Source organism: Gambusia affinis, linkage group LG19, assembly GCF_019740435.1.
Source record: "Gambusia affinis linkage group LG19, SWU_Gaff_1.0, whole genome shotgun sequence".
Lineage (NCBI taxonomy): Eukaryota > Metazoa > Chordata > Actinopteri > Cyprinodontiformes > Poeciliidae > Gambusia > Gambusia affinis.
The window spans coordinates 23,759,105-23,777,551 of record NC_057886.1 but is presented as its reverse complement, the minus strand read 5'-3'; the positions used below and the strand labels follow the sequence as shown (position 1 = coordinate 23,777,551).

The window sequence follows — 18,447 nt, the reverse complement described above, 5'->3', positions numbered from 1 at the left end:
AACAAATAATTTGGTTCCTTTTTTAAATAAAAACATTGTTTTGCTTAAAATGCAGTAACTTTTAATCAAAACTGGATCATAAAAATCCTTCTAACTTCAAGAAGATCAGACCTTTACAATACAGAGTAGAGCTGTTATTATTAACTAGATTAACTTATTAATAACTGGATGCAAAAGGCACTTAGAAAGAAACATTTTATTTACAGTATTTAAACCAGGTGAAGCTAAAACTAGAAAATATTTACAGACTAGGAAGGTTAGGCAAAAATGTTAATATTATTCATCAGTTTTGGCTTAATTAAAGCTCTGACTGGGTTGTTCTTTAATCTGTTTTTGAGTCTCAATACACCAATTAACGATTAATTAATTACTGAAGTAGTTGACGTTTATTTCACTAATCAGTTATTCATGATTAATCTGATCGTTCCAACTGTGTTGAATATTTCTACGAGACAGCCTGGGAGAAGAAAATGTCTCTGTAGCGCCGCCATGAGATAAGTTTGGGTCCAGCATGTGTGGGGTCTGCAGAGACGTTAGCTGAGAGTTCATCTACTGGAGTGTGTGTGTGTGTGTGTGTGTGTGTGTGTGTGTGTGTGTGTGTGTGTGTGTGTGCGTGTGCGTGTGTTACAGGCTCGTAAAGCCCTGGCAGACCGGCAGAAGGATCTGGAGGTGAAGACGCAGCAGCTGGAGGTCAAACTCAGCAACAAGACAGAGGAGGACATAAAAAAGGCGAGACGGAAATCCACACAAGCAGGTCAGAGGTCAAAGGTTGTTTGTCAATTTCTGAATCAATCTGTTGTGGTAAAGGAAATAAATCCCTTCACGGTTTGATATTTTCATCAGAAATGTCTTCCTGTGAATTCACCTGAACTAAACCAGTTTCCATAAACATCAGTAACGTTTCTGTTTTCACTCTCTGCCTCTTTCACCTGATTGTCAGAAATTTAGTGCAAAGCTGAAGTTTGGAGTAATATGTAAAATTTAAATAAATCACATTTTTACAACAGATTTAATGGAGGATAGAGAAATGATCACATGTTTGATGTTTTGATTCAACCTTTCAATAGAAATGTTAGAAAGTTGACCTGGGCTCTTTATGTTAAATTTAACTGGCTGCAGCCTTTTGAGAAGTGATTTCATGATGCCCCCTGGTGGTTATTACAGGCATTACAGACAAAAGGGAAACAGTGTAGATATAAACAAGTTATCAGTTTTTAAATCTGAGCTTGTGTTTCTGTCTGATCGTTGACAGGAGATGATCTGATGCGATGCCTGGATCTCTACAATCAGACTCAGTCCAAGTGGTTTGAGGAAATGGTCACAACCAGCATGGTAACGTGTCACTTCCTGGTTCAAAACATTTCTCCTGTTTTCATTACAAACATCTAATCTTCACTCATTAACGTGAGTGAAACTTCGAGCCACTGATTAAGTCGTTTCCATGGTTACTCAGAGGAAACGATGCCATGACTTGCTCAGTCTGCCAGTGGATCATTTTGTGAATGTTTCGCCGTTTTTCTCGGTGGTTCTGATCGTGACGTTTCCTCTGCAGGAGCTGGAGAAGCTGGAGGTGGAGCGGGTCGAATGGGTTCAGCAGCACCTGCGTCAGTACACCACCCTGCGGCACGAAACGGACATGTTCAACCAGAGCGTGCGTCCTTTCTCCTACTTCCATTTTAAACACTTTGTCTTTATTGTTTGTGTTTCCTTTTTTAAGCTTATTTGTAACAAATACTTTCAGGTGACTGTTTTCTGCTCTTCATTCTGTATCTGAAAATTAGAAATGTTTAGCTTAGTTTGTAGAAATTTTATCAATTTCCTTAAAATCTGCTCACCAAATATTGATCATTTTTACAGTCATGAATCCTCAGAAGAAGCTCTTTGGAAACTCAGTCAGTGGCAGCCTGGTTATACAACATTAAACTAATTAATGTTCAAAAATAAATCAATCTCACCTGTGACAAATCAGTCAGGAAGATCTAAACATCTAAACAATGAGATTATAAAAAGATGTTTATTGTTTAGGATCATAGCAATGCACACAAATCAGTTGCCAGTGGAAAGTTGAGTGGAAGGACAAAGTACAGTCAAGAAGTGGAACAGGTCCTGAGAAGATGGCTGGGCAAAGTCCATCTAAGAGTCTGGAGGATCTTCCTCCCCAGTCATGAGGCCGTAGCAGTTCCTGTCCGTCTCTCCACTGGGTTCAGGCTGAGCTGTTAGGAAGCTGCATGACGGCTGTTTTGTTTCCAGACGGTGGAGCCGGTGGACCAGCTGCTGCAGAGCATGGATCCAGCCAAAGACAGGGAGCTGTGGGTGAAAGAGAACAAAACCGGCGAGGTTCGGCCTGTGGACCTGGACATTTAGACCCGGATGCCCTCAGGGTCACCGGGTCCGGGGAGGTCTGAGAGCGGCCCGGTTGGCGGACGGTGCATGTGCAGCCTGCTGAGCTCTGACATTAATCACAACGAGGGAAGATCGAACGCAGTCCTGGAAAACAAACGGATCAAAGAACCAGCATGTTCCTCCTAAACCTCACCCGTCATTAAAGCGTTAGCTTACTGAATGCCATATAGCGTACTCTGCTGTTTACCTGTTGTAAATTATATATATATGAAAAAAATCTATGTTCTTTAAAAGCTTAAATTTAGCTTCAGTCAACTTGTTTCCATTTTGTGCTAACCAAAAGAAAGGAGAGCTACAGTCTTATTGTGGACGTTAACTTTATTTTGGATACAGATTCTGAAACTGACTGAGGTATGATGATGAATATATTTTGATATTTCTTCCTGGTTCATTTCGGTGGGGATGCATGTTCAACCCTCCATGATGGTGGTTTTGATGTTGCCCATTGAATTTGCACAAGGTGATCTGTGTTTTTAATTTAGGCTCTTTCTGCAACAGAAACGTTCAGCCTCCTCACATGTTCAGAGCGTCCAGCGTTTGGAACGGAAATTCAACTCCCAACATCAAATTCAGGCCCGGGTCCGATTGGGATCCAGTCTGCGGGAAAAGGTGGTCCAAGTTACACGAAACACCTTTTAGTGCCTCTCAGTTTCTATACCTGGAATGTCCTTGATATATTCTCTGCATCAGTGTACATTTGTAGATACTGGTTAGATGTATTTTGCTGTGAAACGTTTTGACAGATCTGCAGACGTTCAGGCAGGCGAGGTGTTTACACTCTACAACGTTGTTTATTTTTGGTAAACATGCAGGGAATATTTTACGGTGGTGTTCAGCAGCAGAAAGCAACATTGATCAATTTGTGTGCTGATTAACAGATGATTCGATTATGCATTTCTAGATTGGGTGGATCCAGTTGCAGCACCAAGCCAGACGAAGCCCATCAGATCCCCGTCTGCATGAAGAGTCAGTGTTCACGTGTGCATTTCTCTGTCTTCACATTTCCTCTGGTCTCTCTGTCTTCGGTTTATTTGCTCTTTTAATTCAGCTGCAAAGCACAAAAAATATTTTGATGAAAGATAAATGTAAACTAATGTTTTAAGTATACATTTTTATTCTTAGTTTTGTGAAGAAGAGGAAAACGATCCTGTTTTCATCCCACCTGGCTACATGTGCAGGCTTCGGTAGTGTATTTGTTGTAGAGGTTTCATCGTCGTGCGTCGGTGTTGTGCACTAAATGTTGTTGTGTTCCAACTAAATGTTCCTGATAGGAGTTTGATGATGACGTAACGGTTGACCTAACTGGCCTGTGTGGTGACTGTTTACATTAAATTCCGTGTTTTCAGAATGTTTTGATCATACGTGACCTCTGTCCCGATCGTGAACCGAGGAATGCAGTGTACAAAATAAATCTCCTCTGAAAATTAAACGGTGCAGTGTCATTACGTAACGCTACAGGGAAGTCAGGATTGTAGAAATGTTCCATCAGTGGAAAGATGAATTTCTAAATGAAATTATATGCTGTTTGCAAGGACAACAGGTGCAGTACATCTCTTGTAGCCAACCATAACTTTATTGTTTCCTGTGTTCTTGACATTAGATACTGTATTAGAAATATCTGGATACAAACATGGAGAAAACTGTTGGAAATAACCTGAAAGACAGAAAAAATAACTTAAAATTAACCAATGGAAATCAGAAATTATTTTTGAAATGTAGTTCAATAGGTTTGTCATTCGTTGTTTTTTGATAAATATTGTAACAAAGTTTATGAGTTAGCAAACGGCATCTTTCGTCCTGAACACATCCCCGGTCGGCCCCACACCTGGCCACGCCCCTCACTGAAATGCAACTACGTCACTTAATCGTTTGAGGAGCCATGACGGACGTCGGAGTGACGGACGGGACTATTGAGGCGAGCGACTGAAATTGGTTTCCTCAAATTGTTTTTGCCAGTTTATTCATGGCTCCTCCTTGTTCGAGTCGAAGTAATTTGTCTGTGATTGTAACTCACCTGGTTGGGGCTCATAGATGGCGGGACTTTCAAAAGTTGCTAACAGCTAGCTTACGGTACTTCCTCCCTCCTGACGCCTGAATTCAAGCCACACATGGCGGTGCAGCATCGTCTCCATGATGGTTAGATGTACCTTCTCCTTATATTTGATATTTTAATCATACTTACTCATAAAGTATATGAACGTTTGTCTTCTTACCCTGTAAAAAATATTCGCTGCGAACCCGCGGTTACACCGAGGGCTAACGGTCACTGTGATCCATCCATCGCCACCATATCCTTCCTCATTAAAGGTTATAAAATAAAATGACAAGTTTGTTTGTGTAGCTGACGGCGCAACATCTTGTGACCATTTTTAAACTGAAATCAACTATTGTACTAGCTTTGAAGGAAAGATAGTTTTAACATCTGTCATGGCGGAGTTCTGGGGAGCGTGACGTCATGCGCAAAGGCTCTATCGACTCCGCCCACTTTTCTGGAATATTTTTATAGTTGTAGGGGCAGGCGAAGCTTTCACAGCGGGGTTGTTACACTTTAAGGAAATCTGTAGATATTACTCTGTTTTTGTGTGTTTCCACTTCACATACTACTACATGTCAGGATATATTTGAGCTTTTAAAATCGGAAGTACTAAGTGTTTTAGAGTTTGTCACAAGTATTTCCAGTTTGGAGCTGTGATCCTGACCTGCGTTTTGCTGCCTTTCTTGACTGAAATGAATTCAACACCATCCAAATCCTCTGAGTTGTATGTGGCTTTCATTTCCAAAAAATAAACTCTCAAAATGTACTTTGCTCGATTCAGCAATAAATGAACAACCAATCAGTCCCTCACTGCTTAAAAAAGTAACAAGTTTATAATTGCCATGGTAACTACCGCTCAGCAGAGTGGGAGGGGGCGGAGCCTGAAAAAGTTGTTTTTATTCAAATTCAAATCCGAGCAAAAACTGCAACATTCTCCATAGATCCAAATGGCTGAACATTTATTTCTGACACTCAAAGGCAAACATTTTTAGAACATTAATTATTGCTGTTGACAGATTTCTGCTAATATTTTTTCTAACTTGTTTCTATTAGATAAATTGCAAATAAATAAATGAATTTCTCAGACAGAAATGAATTGGGCCGTTAGAAATAGGTATAAATTATACATATTCAAGCAAAGTATTGACCCTGTGTCAAGCCCCTATTATCTCTTAGCACACATGCTAATACGTGAGTGTCTCAATTGACCTTCAGCTTTTAATAGGATTGGTTGATGCAGGCGGACTGTTAACTTGAGCCTAATTCCCCACATAAGAAGCTCTAGTTCTGACTTTTTCACAATTAGGCTAATGAATGAACCAAAGTGTGAAAAAACACGCAGCCCTCCGATCGCTAACGATAATTAGCTGGAGGCATTATGGCAGGCAGACAACTAAACTGGGTGAGATATCAAATACACAAAGGTAATCACTTTTAATAACATCACAAACTGCAAAGTTTGTACAAGTTTTCATATAAAAGCTCTAACAGGATTTAAAGGCTGTCCCGTATTAATTAGCCGTTAGCTAATCTGAAGCTGTAGGTTTGGTTACTATCACCAGGTGATTAATTCGTTGGTTTAGCTGGTAACCAGAACAGAGTTCACAGAAGAAGATACACAGTTCAAACAGGCAAATTAAAACGGTAAAGAAAAATAGATTAACAGTCTTAAATCTCAACGTTAGCTCCTGAATTATTGCTTCTTTTCTTTCAGCTTGTCTTTGATCCTCTGAGGCTCGTCGTATTGTATCAAGCGCAGGATGTCCTTGTTATCCATCACTCCCTGGATGAATTCGCCCTCCGTGATTTTATCTGCAAAGGAAACAACATGTCTGTCTCAGATGATTTTCTAACGCTAAAAGCTGCTGCAGAGTGAAATGATTTAATGAAGTGTACCGTTTTCCTTCTTTCCGAAAAATGCCCAGATTTTTTCAGCTCTCTTCTCTGGAGTGTTTTCGTCTTCGGGGAGTTTTGTCTGGTCGTCTGCTGGGATCATGTTGAATATCGACTGCAGGAGAAAACCACAGGACGTTTTCAATCGGTTAATCTGAACTTTGACCTTAAAAAGATCAGGAGATAGTTGCTATTTCCAGCCTGTCAGATACAAGTTGATCCACAGCTTTAAAGGTTGAACTGAGACAATAAGCGACTTCAGTACCCTAACGATCTCTTGGATCTCGTTCTTGCTGATGGTTCCATTGCCGTCCACGTCGTACAAGGCGAAGGCCCACTCCAGCTTCTGCAGAGTCTTTCCTCCAGAGGTGAGGTGCAGAGCGACGATGTACTCCTTAAAGTCCAGGGTGCCGTCTGCGTTGGTGTCGAAGCTCCTGAAAACGTGGCGTGCGTACGCTGTGGGGTCGGCGCCCGGGAAGAAGCTGGCGTAGATTCCTTCGAACTGCTCCTTGGTGATCTTCCCGCCGGGACACTCCTTCAGGAAGGACTGGTACCAGGTGCACAGCTCCGCCTCGGAGTACTTGGTGTTGGACTTGAGTTCCTCCAGGAGCTCCTTGGACAAGGCGCTGCTCTTGGTGTTCCCCATCCTGCTGCAGATCTTCCTCCTTTCCTCCGTTTGAGGGCTAAACGTGTGCAGAGCTCCGAGTTTCTCTGCTTGGCTGCCAAATGAGATTATGGTCATCACTATCTAAATCCAGACAGCTGTCCTAAAGAGGATAAACACGTCACAGCGTTATGACACCTTCACTGGGAGACACATTCACACCGCCGTACGATGCATATATATATATATATATATACATATATATATATATATATGTATGTATATATGTATATATATTATACTTAAAACACCATTCTGAATTTTCAATTTGAAAAGTTAATTCTGCTTTAACATTTTATTATAGTATTTAAATGTATTTTTCTGGTTTGAATCTGGTCCCTTCATCTTGAATGTTTCTGTATTTTATTTTCTTAATTTCTTGTTTTATTTTGAAAGTCAATAATTGTCATAGAGTTGTCTGCTAATCAAAAACTGCAGATTTTGTCTCAGAAAAAATCTATTTCCTCTGTTACTTCAAGCCGGCTGCTTCCCTTTGCTTGTCAATGTCTGCTGTTTCTTCAGCTTTTTGTTTTTGTAGTTTTGGTCGTTTTTTTTTTTTTTACGGTGATTTGGGTCCAAAAGGAGCCAAATCATCAGGGGATGTTTCATTTCATAACTCTCTACAGAATATAGTCACAGTCTGTTTTAATAAGGAGCAGGGATTTCCAAACTCCAGAAAATAATACCTGCAGTCAGAAATATTTAGCTTTATTTACAGAATCAGTTGGTCCGAATCAGAAGCACAAGGAATAAAAATAATAAACGATTAAATTCAATCTGAATATTTTATGATTACTCATCTTTGTGATTCATCAAAATACATTGTCAGGAGAAACAAAGTATTATTTTATTTCCCTGTATAAAATGTGGTTGTCTTTTTTTGACTTGTTATATTTGGTTGTTTTTGTTTTCTTGCAGATAAAGTAAAAATGTTGTTTTTCTTCTTTGTCTCATTCCTGAAACTGGTTCATCATCCAAACTTTACATCTCGTCCTGAAATAAAGACACAAGCTTAGGAACCAAATGTTAAGGGAAAGTTTCTCCGCGCTGACAGGAGGTGAGACGGTTTTCTGAGTCGTACCTGCAGTTTGATCCTGGAGCAGGATGTCAGCGGAGCAGCGAGGTTCTGACCCAAAGCAGCCGAGGTCAGCGTCCGCCGCTCGCCCACAATGTGATGAGATTATCCACGTCTCCATTGTAATAATCTGGGGCCAGATTGCAAAGCCATCTGCTGCAGCGGCACCAAAACCGCAGCAAGTGGAGGCAATTAAAGAAACAAGAAAACAGAAGAACATGAAAGCATTCTGGACGAGGACGAGAGATTACAGCCAGACAGAAAGATTTGAGAATAAGGTCTGAAATGATTTACAGAGGAAAACATGCAGAAGGAACATTCAGAGCTATTTATTAAATGATATGACCCAGTTTACCAATATTCTGCTCAGAATGCCTCCAGCCTTATTGGTGGCATTTTTAAAGCTTTGTCAAATCCCTAAAATAAATGAATCTTTTATTCCATCAGAATAATCTGACACTGACGGCCTGAAACATCCAAATCTTTTTTTTTACTTCATCACTAATAATTATTGACACTTTTGTTCTATAATGTGGAATTAGAGCCAAAACCTCCTGGAGTTCAAATTAATAAAGGAAAGACAAGCAAACATGCTGACCATGTAGCTGAGAGGTCAGTTAGTTCAGTTCAGTTCAGTTCAGTTCAGTTCAGTTCAGTTAGTTCAGTTCAGTTAGTTCAGTTCAGTTAGTTCAGTTCAGTTCCGTTAGTTCAGTTCAGTTCAGTTAGTTCAGTTCAGTTTAGTTAGTTCATTTCAGTTCAGTTAGTTCAGTTCAGTTAGTTCATTTCAGTTCAGTTCAGTTCAGTTAGTTCATTTCAGTTTAGTTAGTTCATTTCAGTTCAGTTAGTTCAGTCAGTTAGTTCAGTTCAGTTTGTTCAGTTCAGTTAGTTCAGTCAGTTAGTTCAGTTCAGTTAGTTCAGTTCCGTTAGTTCAGTTCAGTTAGTTCAGTTCAGTTTAGTTCAGTTCAGTTAGTTCAGTTCAGTTAGTTCAGTTCAGTTCCGTTAGTTCAGTTCAGTTAGTTCAGTTCAGTTAGTTCATTTCAGTTCAGTTCCGTTAGTTCAGTTCAGTTAGTTCAGTTCAGTTCAGTTCAGTTAGTTCATTTCAGTTCAGTTAGTTCAGTTCAGTTAGTTCAGTTCAGTTAGTTCAGTTCAGTTAGTTCAGTTCAGTTCCGTTAGTTCAGTTCAGTTAGTTCAGTTCAGTTCCGTTAGTTCAGTTCAGTTCAGTTAGTTCAGTTCAGTTATTTCAGTTAGTTCAGTTCAGTTCCGTTAGTTCAGTTCAGTTAGTTCATTTCAGTTTAGTTCAGTTCAGTTAGTTCAGTTCAGTTAGTTCAGTTCAGTTCAGTTTAGTTAGTTCATTTCAGTTCAGTTAGTTCAGTTCAGTTAGTTCAGTCAGTTAGTTCAGTTCAGTTAGTTCAGTTCAGTTAGTTCAGTTCAGTTAGTTCAGTTCAGTTAGTTCAGTTCAGTTCAGTTAGTTCAGTTCAGTTAGTTCATTTCAGTTCAGTTCCGTTAGTTCAGTTCAGTTCAGTTAGTTCATTTCAGTTCAGTTAGTTCAGTTCAGTTCAGTTCAGTTAGTTCATTTCAGTTTAGTTCAGTTCAGTTAGTTCAGTTCAGTTCCGTTAGTTCAGTTCAGTTAGTTCATTTCAGTTTAGTTCAGTTCAGTTAGTTCAGTTCAGTTCCGTTAGTTCAGTTCAGTTAGTTCATTTCAGTTTAGTTCAGTTCAGTTGACAGACAAGTGATTTCATGTCGCGTCACACAGAGATAATAGAATTCCTTTGTAAGACAAGTGATTTCATGTCGCGTCACACAGAGATAATAGAATAAAAGGTAAAATACTGTAAACAGCAAATTTTAACATAAATGCTGTGCAATTTTTAAAATTATTAAACTCCTTTGTATATAAATGATTAAAATCCGGTCCAGGAATGTGTAGCTGAGTATCGTTTTTAATTTTCTCATTTCTGAGATGGAACTTCATGTCTGCTGCATAAAACTGATTATCTCATCAGGATCTGTTACTGTAAAGCTAATAAAGATTTTTCCACTGATTATTCAGGTTATTAATCTTTTTTTACATACTATTTTTAATAGAATGTATGTAACACTGAGACTTATGCTGTTTTCATATGAATATGTTGTGAGATATTTGTTTCACTTCTGATGTGAAACATTTTGTTTCTAATGATTTTAAATCAAATCTCTGGATGTGATCATATTTTCTGCTGATGTCAGCATCCTGCCTTTCGTTTTTATTTTCTGTTTATTTGCATTAATCTTGGCTTTTTAGTTTCTTCTTTGTGTTTATTCATTTATTATGATTCTGCTTGTTTCCTGGGATTATTGTTTCTTTTTGTTTAGTATTTCCGTTAATCTGAGATTATGTTTTGTGATTTTCCTTCTGCTGCTTCCACTTCTCCTGGATTAGCTCCTCTGGTTTCTTGTCTTTTAATCTCGGTTATTTTCCGTTGCTGTTCTTTGTTTTATGGATGTTGTATTATTTTTTGTTGTCATCTTATTCTTGCTTCAGCTTTTGTTAATAAATTATTTTCTGACTGTCCACACCTGCTCCTGCAAAACCATTCCAGGAAAAGTGAAGCCGTTGTTTAATCTGTAAATATCATGATGAATTTTACATAATGGTTCAGTTTAGACATGAGCATCGTTTACCAAAAGGTAAAATGTTTCATCCAGTGGTTGCATCTGTCAGGTAGTTTGATTATGCAACATGCGGGCGGCTTACTGCCTCATCACATGCTGGACTCACTCATCCTGTGTTTCTATCCTTTATGACATGGCTGCAGAGGGTCGCAATAATCTCTTTATTTTCAGGCGAATTGCTCAGATACTTCAAGTTGCGCACGCACAGAGAGTCAGACTGTCTTCTGCTCCTGTTCTCAGAAATGAAAACATAAATATGAGTTTTGGAAAGAGTTTGGAATAAAGGAATTATCGTGGATCTCAGCCATGAAGTTACAGAATGACTGAACAAAATGAAGCTTATTTAAAATAATTACTGCTGTCATCAGCTTTATTGTTACTATTTAATGAAGTTAAAGTTTTTACTGCATTTTGGTTTATTGAAATAAAGAGTGTTAATGTTAAAATTATTGATGCTCATAATGCATCTTATCAGTCAGATACAGAAAATGTTAACGAAGAAACAAATAATGTTGTAACCAAGGTAATTACTGGTGATGTAAGACAGGATTAAAATAATACAGTTAATAACAACCAGATGTCAGAATCATTACCAACTCTGGATCATATCAGAGCTGAAGGTTTGGCTCTGCAGCAACAAACAAACAAACTGATTCTGCAGTTTTTCCATAGAATCAGAGTTTAACTTTTCAACTATTGGGACAAAAATGGAAGATTAACCCTCCACACACACACACACACACACACACACACCCACACACACACACACACCCACACACACACACACACCCACACACACACACACACATACACACACACACGCACACACACACACACACACTGTAAACACACACAGCATAAACACACACACACACAGCATAAACACACACACACACACTGTAAACACACACACACTGTAAACACACACACTGTAAACACACACACACTGTACACACACACACACACACACACTGTAAACACACACACCGTAAATACACACACTGTAAATACACACACTGTAAACACACACACCGTAAACACACACACTGTAAACACACACACCGTAAACACACACACCGTAAATACACACACACACACTGCTCTTTGTGGGGACTGAAGCCCGGTTCCCACAAGGGGAATCACTGTTTCTGGGTCAGGGGTCAGATTTAGGACTAAGGTGTGAATTGGGTTTTGGTTGGATGTAATGGTTAGATGTTAGAGTTTTCACCACGATTGGTTCCGGCCCATAGTGGTCCTCCTAAGGTAGTGCACGCTCACTCGAGATCATACAACTGTCTTGGGCCACGGGGTGCTACCTAGTGGGGGTGCATGTGCTTACAGTTGCCTTTTAGTTCAACCTTTTGGCTTGTATGTGGTGTGTAAGACGTTGGATTCTGACTGGCAGATTCCTCTGAGTGCAATGCTCAGTTGGGTGGGCCCAAGTAGAGCTGAGAGTGTCTTGTTATGTACTGAGTTTAGTAAGAAGAGGAGGGAGAGAAAGAGAGAGAGGGAGAGAGTTGGACTGAGGTTTAAACTGGGATGGTTAGGTTTAGGATGAAGACCAATGGTAAGGTTAAGTCAACTGGTTGGCTGTAGAAATGAATGGAAGTCAATGGAAAGTCCCCACAAAGATAGCTGCGCAAACATGCGTGGGTCTTACAAGGTATTAGAAACAAATGCCCACACACACACACACACACACACACACACACACACACACACACACACACACACACACACACACAGACACACATATTCTGGATGGATTTCCATAAGAGACTGCCCACATTATGTCACTGGTCAAAGTTAAACCGGCTCCTGATCTGCTGCCTCTGGCTGCAATCGGTTTGAAACGCTGGGAGAACGGAAGCAGCCAGAGTCTTGCTGTGGATTATAATCTCAGCTCAAAGGAAGTTTGCAGCATAATTTGCCATTTGTAATGGAGAACATTGCATGATGAGATCTGCTGGAGGGGCGGAGCCACAGGTTTGAGTCGAAGCTGAAGGGGCCGAGAGTTTAAATGTTCAGAGACAGAAAATGGGTTTGTGTTGTTCCTGTGGAGCCGAGGTGAAGAGATGCAGAACAAGCAGCGAGCTGGCAGAGGGACGCTCTGCTGTCTCACCCAAGGAGCCCCAAACGCAACAAGATTATGAAGATTTGACATCTCTGCTGGGAAGCAAAACACTGTGGCTACATATTGAAAGCCAGGATTAGTCGCCTTTTCATTTCATCTCTCTGGCCTGGACCATGAGGCTGGAGCGCGGCCGGCGAGCTTCCCTGGCAATCACTCTCAACTTTGTGGCTTTGGCGTTCGCCGTGTCGGCGGTGACCACCAGCTACTGGTGCGAGGGGACTAGGAAGGTGGCCAAGCCCTTCTGCTCCGGGCCGCCGGTCAAGATGAAGCAGATGTACTGCATCCGCTTCAACAGCTCCAACCTCAACGACAGCCGGCAGGTGCAGTACATCTTCGAGACGGGAGAGGAGAAGTTCATCCTCAGGAAGTTCCACACTGGGATATTTTACTCCTGCGAGCAAGCTGTGGATATGAACGGTAAGATGATGCTGTGGATATGAACGGTAAGATGATGCTGTGGATATGAACGGTATGATGATGCTGTGAATATGAACGGTAAGATGATGCTGTGGATATGAACAGTAAGATGATGCTGTGGATATGAACGGTACGATGATGCTGTGGATATGAACGGTATGATGATGCTGTGGATATGAACGGTATGATGATGCTGTGAATATGAACGGTAAGATGATGCTGTGGATATGAACGGTACGATGATGCTGTGGATATGAACGGTACGATGATGCTGTGGATATGAACAGTACGATGATGCTGTGGATATGAACGGTATGATGATGCTGTGGATATGAACGGTAAGATGATGCTGTGGATATGAACGGTACGATGATGCTGCAGCATCATAATCCATAACATATGTTGGTGCTGAAGCACTGAAGGTTATTCATTAACCACTGACAGGTTGATGTTTTCTGTCACTCTGGTAAAGAAATCCTGGAATATGTTATGGATCATGTTGCTTCCTTTCTCAGCTCCAGCTGACCTTTGACCCGTTTCAGAGCTGCCCGCTGCATTAGCTGCCCTAACCCTAACCCTAATGGGGCTGTAAACGACCATCAGCTCTCTGCTCCTGTTTGGGTCATAAAGAACAAATTAAACTGCTGACTGAACAAAATGATCAACATTTCAAACTCAATGAACAAAAATACAAAAGTAAGCAACAGAGAAAAATGAAAGGATTGTTTCAAACTTCATGAACTGGTGGAATCAACTGCTGACTGTTGCTGCAAGAGAGCTTTGCTGCAAAGTTAGTTAATGAGTACAAGCATTTGCTTTCTACTGCAACATGCTAGTTTAAGAGGAGGCATTGCTGCAAAGCTGATGGTTCAGTGAGGTCAGCTGCTAAAATGTCACCACATGTGAGCAGATTGACTTGATGCAATCACCTGGTCACAAAGGCCTCATGATGCTGCAAAGGTTGCTGCTAAGTCAGTCAATTGTTGCAAAATCAAATGTTTTCTTTTATCAGAAACTATTTTTATTGATGATCCTAAACTAAATTTACTGTATTGATTTCTAGAAGTGGTTTTAGGTTGGAACTGATCGGTTTTCCTGTTTCCATCTGCATTAAAATGCAACTTAAAAATCAAAACTGCATCTGAATCATTTTATTTGAACCAGTTACAGAGGTTTAACTGGTTTAACTGGTTTAATGATCTGTTACAGGATTTTCTGTCTACGTCTCTGTGGGAAAATTTAGAAAACTGGCTTTAGCTGAGTTTGTTCTCCAGCTGCTTTATTAAACAGCTGTAGCAGATTATTTCAAGCCAGAACTTTATTTGTTATATTTGCATTAATTTACTTGTAGCTGAAGGAATGACAGCATGCAGGCAGCAAAAAGAGCAAAATAACAGAAAAAATGAAAGAACAGAAAACGAGTGCAGGATGAAAAATCAAATCTGAATCAGATTTCCTCCAGGAAACCATCCACAAGATAAACAGACAGAAAATGTTTTTACAGTAAATGAATTAGTTAATTAATATACTAGAATTTATTAAAGGAAAACGGAAATATATTTGAGCAAGAAGGAATTTAATATTATAGATGATGAATTAGATTTGTGATGTTCAAACTAAACACCATCAGTTGTTTCTGGTTGGTTTGAGCTTCTTTAGGGTAAAAAATGCCAACACAAAATATATAAAAATATAAAATGTACCAAATATACGTAGTAGGAAGTAATAATTTATCAGACAAGTGAAAACATAAAAGAAGAAAAGTTTGTTTAGGTTTGTTCTGGAAATGAGATTTAAAATGATAATTATCACTAAGAATCAGTTCAATTCAAAAATCCTTCATTAATGAAGCAAAGATGGCTGGAAGGCTCTCCTGTAGAGGTCAGTGTAACAGTGGTTCTGAAGAAGCTTCTGACTGAAGATGCATTGAAATGATTGGAACTAAACCTTTGACCTTTCACCTCTGGCAGCAGTTCCAGAACTTGTTGCTCTCAGGAACGTCGTCCTCAGAGCTGCAGCACCTGCTGCAGCAGCTGCAGCAGGTGCTGCAGCAGGTGCTGCAGCAGCTTCAGGCTCCTTTCAGCTCAACGAGGATTTTCACTTTTCAACTTTACTTTCTATTTTTCTTCTTTTATTTCCAGTTTGGGAAGGAAATAAACTGAAGAAGCAGATTATTTCCTTCCTCCACAATCATTCATTTTTCATGAAGCACCTTTTTGGTTTTCAAAGCTTTTCTCCATTTTATTAAAGAAAAATATGTAAAAGTCGCGTCTGTACAGATTTTCTTAGAATTACATTTATGAAAAACTTATGTAAATTTTTTCTGAAAATTTAGACACAATTTTACTATTAAATTGAATATAAACATAATATTAAAACATTATGTTTAAATATATAAAACATTGTAAGTTACATTCATTATTTGTCTAAAAGTTTTTGTTTTTTATGTATTTATTCTTTTATTTCACAGGATTTGATTGTCGAAGTTTTGCTGAGATTGCACCAGAACATCAAAGAGGTTGGTAAATTTAGGATTTAAAAGTTTATTTGAAACCATTTAATAAATTGCCTATTTTGGGTTTATTGTCAGGAAAAAAAAGACATTTCTTTGTAAGAATAAAACTCACCCAGACAGAGACCAAACGGCCTATTTAAAGTTCAGCATCACGTGTTGGTGGTTCAAAGTGAGGCCTCTTCAAATGATTGTTAATGTTTATTTCTTTTTCTATTTAGGAAAATATGAAACTTATTGACCCAAACATTGTGTGAAAATCTTTAAACAGTTTTCATGTTTCAAATATTCAATAATTTCCATATTTACGGATCCCATCGCTCATTTGTTTGTCATTAAAAACTCAAATTTATTGTTGGAATGATAAGAAAATAAATGATGTCACTATAAAATTATAGTGTTTATTGTGTCGCATGATGACTTTCAGCTTTAGGACTTTACATGAATAAAGTTTGGACACCTCTGATGTGATGACAGATTTCCATAAAAACTAAAAATTTATGAGAATAAAGAAGTTTGGATAAAACAACTAAATAATGAAACTCAAAATTATTCATGGAAAATTATAGCTGACGTTCCTACCCACAATGCTCCCTGCTGTCTGTTCATGTGGTTCCACACACTTTTTCCTTCCACTCAACATTCTGTGAATATGCATGTGCAGCAGAGTGACCAGCCCTGTTGATACCTTCCTCATGCAAAGAGTCAGGAATTATTACAGCATTTGATTTTTTAACTGAATTATTGAAATAACTTGAAGCTCCGTTAATTATTTCCTTCAGTTTTATTATCGGTTTTTGTCCTGATGCTGATTATTGGAGTGCAAATTGATCCAGATGTGCTGTCTGTCAGCGTGACCATGAAGCTGACCTCTGACCTCTGCCCTGTCCAGGTGTGCTGTGGCTGTGTGTGGTTGCAGAGAGCCTGTACCTGGCGCTGCTCTTGGTGGGCGGGGTTCTGATGGTTCTGGAGCAGAGCCGCTGCTTCGGCGTCATGAACAAGCTGAAACTCAGTGCCTTCGCCGCCATGTGCACCGCCCTCTCAGGTAACAGCACAACTATGGAGCTACATCAGGCTCAAAAACAGAGAGATTTGTAAATGTGCAACATAATTTACAAATGTGTTCAACAATGCATAGATGAACATTCACATTTGTTAAGCAGTTTCTCAAACTGACACGTTTCAGACTGAACAGGTAGAGACGGGGCCGGATCGGCCCGACTGGACCTTCAGCGTTGAGACTTTCTAACTGAACTGGATTCAAAGAGACGCTGCGGCGAAGGCAGAAGAAAAGCTCAACGTCTCTGACTGGGTCCAGCAGACGTGGCTCAGATTTACCAGCTTTTATTCTGCTGTAAACAAACACACATTTTCCTGATGTGTGTGTCGGTGCAGTTTGAAACGTGTCAATTTGAGAAACATCTGTGCAGCAGCTGCAGCAGCAGCAGCTACAGCAGCAGCAGCAGCAGCAGCTACAGCAGCAGCAGCAGCAGCAGCTACAGCAGCAGCAGCAGCAGCAGCTACAGCAGCAGTTACAGCAGCAGCTGCAGCAGCAGCTACAGCAGCAGCAGCAGCTGCAGCAGCCAGGCTGAATGTGCCGAACGCTGCAGTCAAGCATCAGAGCAGCTGCCTGATCTGCGGCCACTCGCTGCCTCGGAGGATTTGCTGGTTTGTGGAGTAATCCGATTGGAACCGGGGCAACGCTTTGGGCTGTTCCCAGATCCGCCCGGAGGACCCCCCCCCCCCCCCGTTGTTCTGTGTTAATCCCAGAAAAAGCTGCTGCAGAGACACTGAGTCAGAACGAGGCGGCTCTGATTCATTATTCATGACTTCCTGGTTTGACTAAAAGCTACATAAATAAATAAAATGTAGTTTTAATCTGTCTGTAAATGTGTACGGCTGTTTCTCCTTCCTTCATTCTCTGCCCTAATAGATGCTGAAACCAACCAGAGACTCTAGAAATGAGATTTTAAAACTGTCTAAACACTGTAAAAACTGCAGCTGGTGTTAACTGCCTTTAAAACATGGGAGCGTTTTGACCTCTGCTCTGCTCACAGGCCTTTGTGGGATGGTCGCCCACATGATGTTCACCACCATATTCCATCTGTCCGTCTCTATGGGACCTGAAGACTGGAGGCCCAAGACTTGGGACTACAGCTGGTCTTATGCGTAAGAACTTTGTCAATATCTTAAAAGTCCAAACAGAATCTAATTTCATAAAGAAAGAAACGAGTTGAGATTCAGTTTTGAGTTGTGAAAAAAGATTAACTGAACTTGATCAGAACTAAACAGCTGCACTGTATGTAAACTGAGTAACTGTACAGCCAGTGTGACTCTGTGTTTGGCTCTTTGCAGCTTAGCCTGGTGCTCGTTTGGCACCTGCATGGGCTCAGCAGTCACAACCCTGAACAGATACACCAAGACCATCATCGAGTTTAAATACAAGCGGCACAACATCGAGAAGAACCTGCTGATCAAGCAGAAGATGATGGAGCTGGGTCTGCCTGAGCAGGTGTGGAACATGTACCTGACTGCAGCTCCGGCTGACCTGGAGGTTCTGCCAGAACCGCTGGTAAACGGCCACAAGCCCTCCACCGGAGCGCCGTACGTGTTTGAGGAGGTGGAGCATCCGCCGGAGCAGCAGGTGGAGGCGTACTGCTGA

The 18,447-nt window shown here is 40.3% G+C and overlaps 3 protein-coding genes across 8 annotated transcripts in view; 2 read left to right on the top strand and 1 right to left on the bottom strand.

Annotated features, from left to right (window-relative positions):
* gas7a (growth arrest-specific 7a) overlaps nt 1-5,228 on the top strand; it is an 18,754-nt gene extending 13,526 nt beyond the window's left edge. For 3 of the 4 annotated variants that reach the window (XM_044101268.1, XM_044101270.1, XM_044101271.1), the window contains 4 exons: nt 631-754; nt 1,253-1,332; nt 1,553-1,651; nt 2,251-2,490. In XM_044101268.1, the coding sequence (XP_043957203.1) occupies nt 631-754; nt 1,253-1,332; nt 1,553-1,651; nt 2,251-2,364 (417 nt within the window). In that variant the 3' untranslated portion in view covers nt 2,365-2,490. Of the gene's footprint in view, nt 1-630; nt 755-1,252; nt 1,333-1,552; nt 1,652-2,250 lie in introns of all 4 variants that reach the window. The other variant, XM_044101267.1, reaches the window with a different exon arrangement.
* Nucleotides 2,983-16,851, bottom strand: rcvrna (recoverin a). 3 transcript variants are annotated; one of them, XM_044101276.1, is made up of 6 exons: nt 16,716-16,851; nt 8,077-8,226; nt 6,597-7,098; nt 6,335-6,446; nt 5,103-6,250; nt 2,983-3,451 (listed from the first exon to the last, which is right to left on the bottom strand). In XM_044101276.1, the coding sequence occupies exons 3-5, from the start codon at nt 7,071-7,073 to the stop codon at nt 6,132-6,134; spliced, it is 708 nt and encodes a 235-aa protein (XP_043957211.1). In that variant the 5' UTR covers nt 7,074-7,098; nt 8,077-8,226; nt 16,716-16,851; the 3' UTR covers nt 2,983-3,451; nt 5,103-6,131. The 3 variants fall into 3 exon arrangements, with proteins under 3 accessions (XP_043957211.1, XP_043957210.1, XP_043957208.1); XM_044101275.1 differs by lacking the exon at nt 16,716-16,851 and having other exon boundaries at nt 8,077-8,631; XM_044101273.1 differs by lacking the exons at nt 8,077-8,226; nt 16,716-16,851 and having other exon boundaries at nt 6,597-7,156.
* On the top strand, nt 12,806-18,447 carry LOC122822528 (germ cell-specific gene 1-like protein). Its single transcript, XM_044101272.1, has 5 exons — nt 12,806-13,273; nt 15,744-15,791; nt 16,678-16,830; nt 17,843-17,954; nt 18,141-18,447. Exons 1-5 carry the CDS (start codon nt 12,970-12,972, stop codon nt 18,445-18,447), a joined length of 924 nt encoding a protein of 307 aa, XP_043957207.1. The 5' UTR covers nt 12,806-12,969.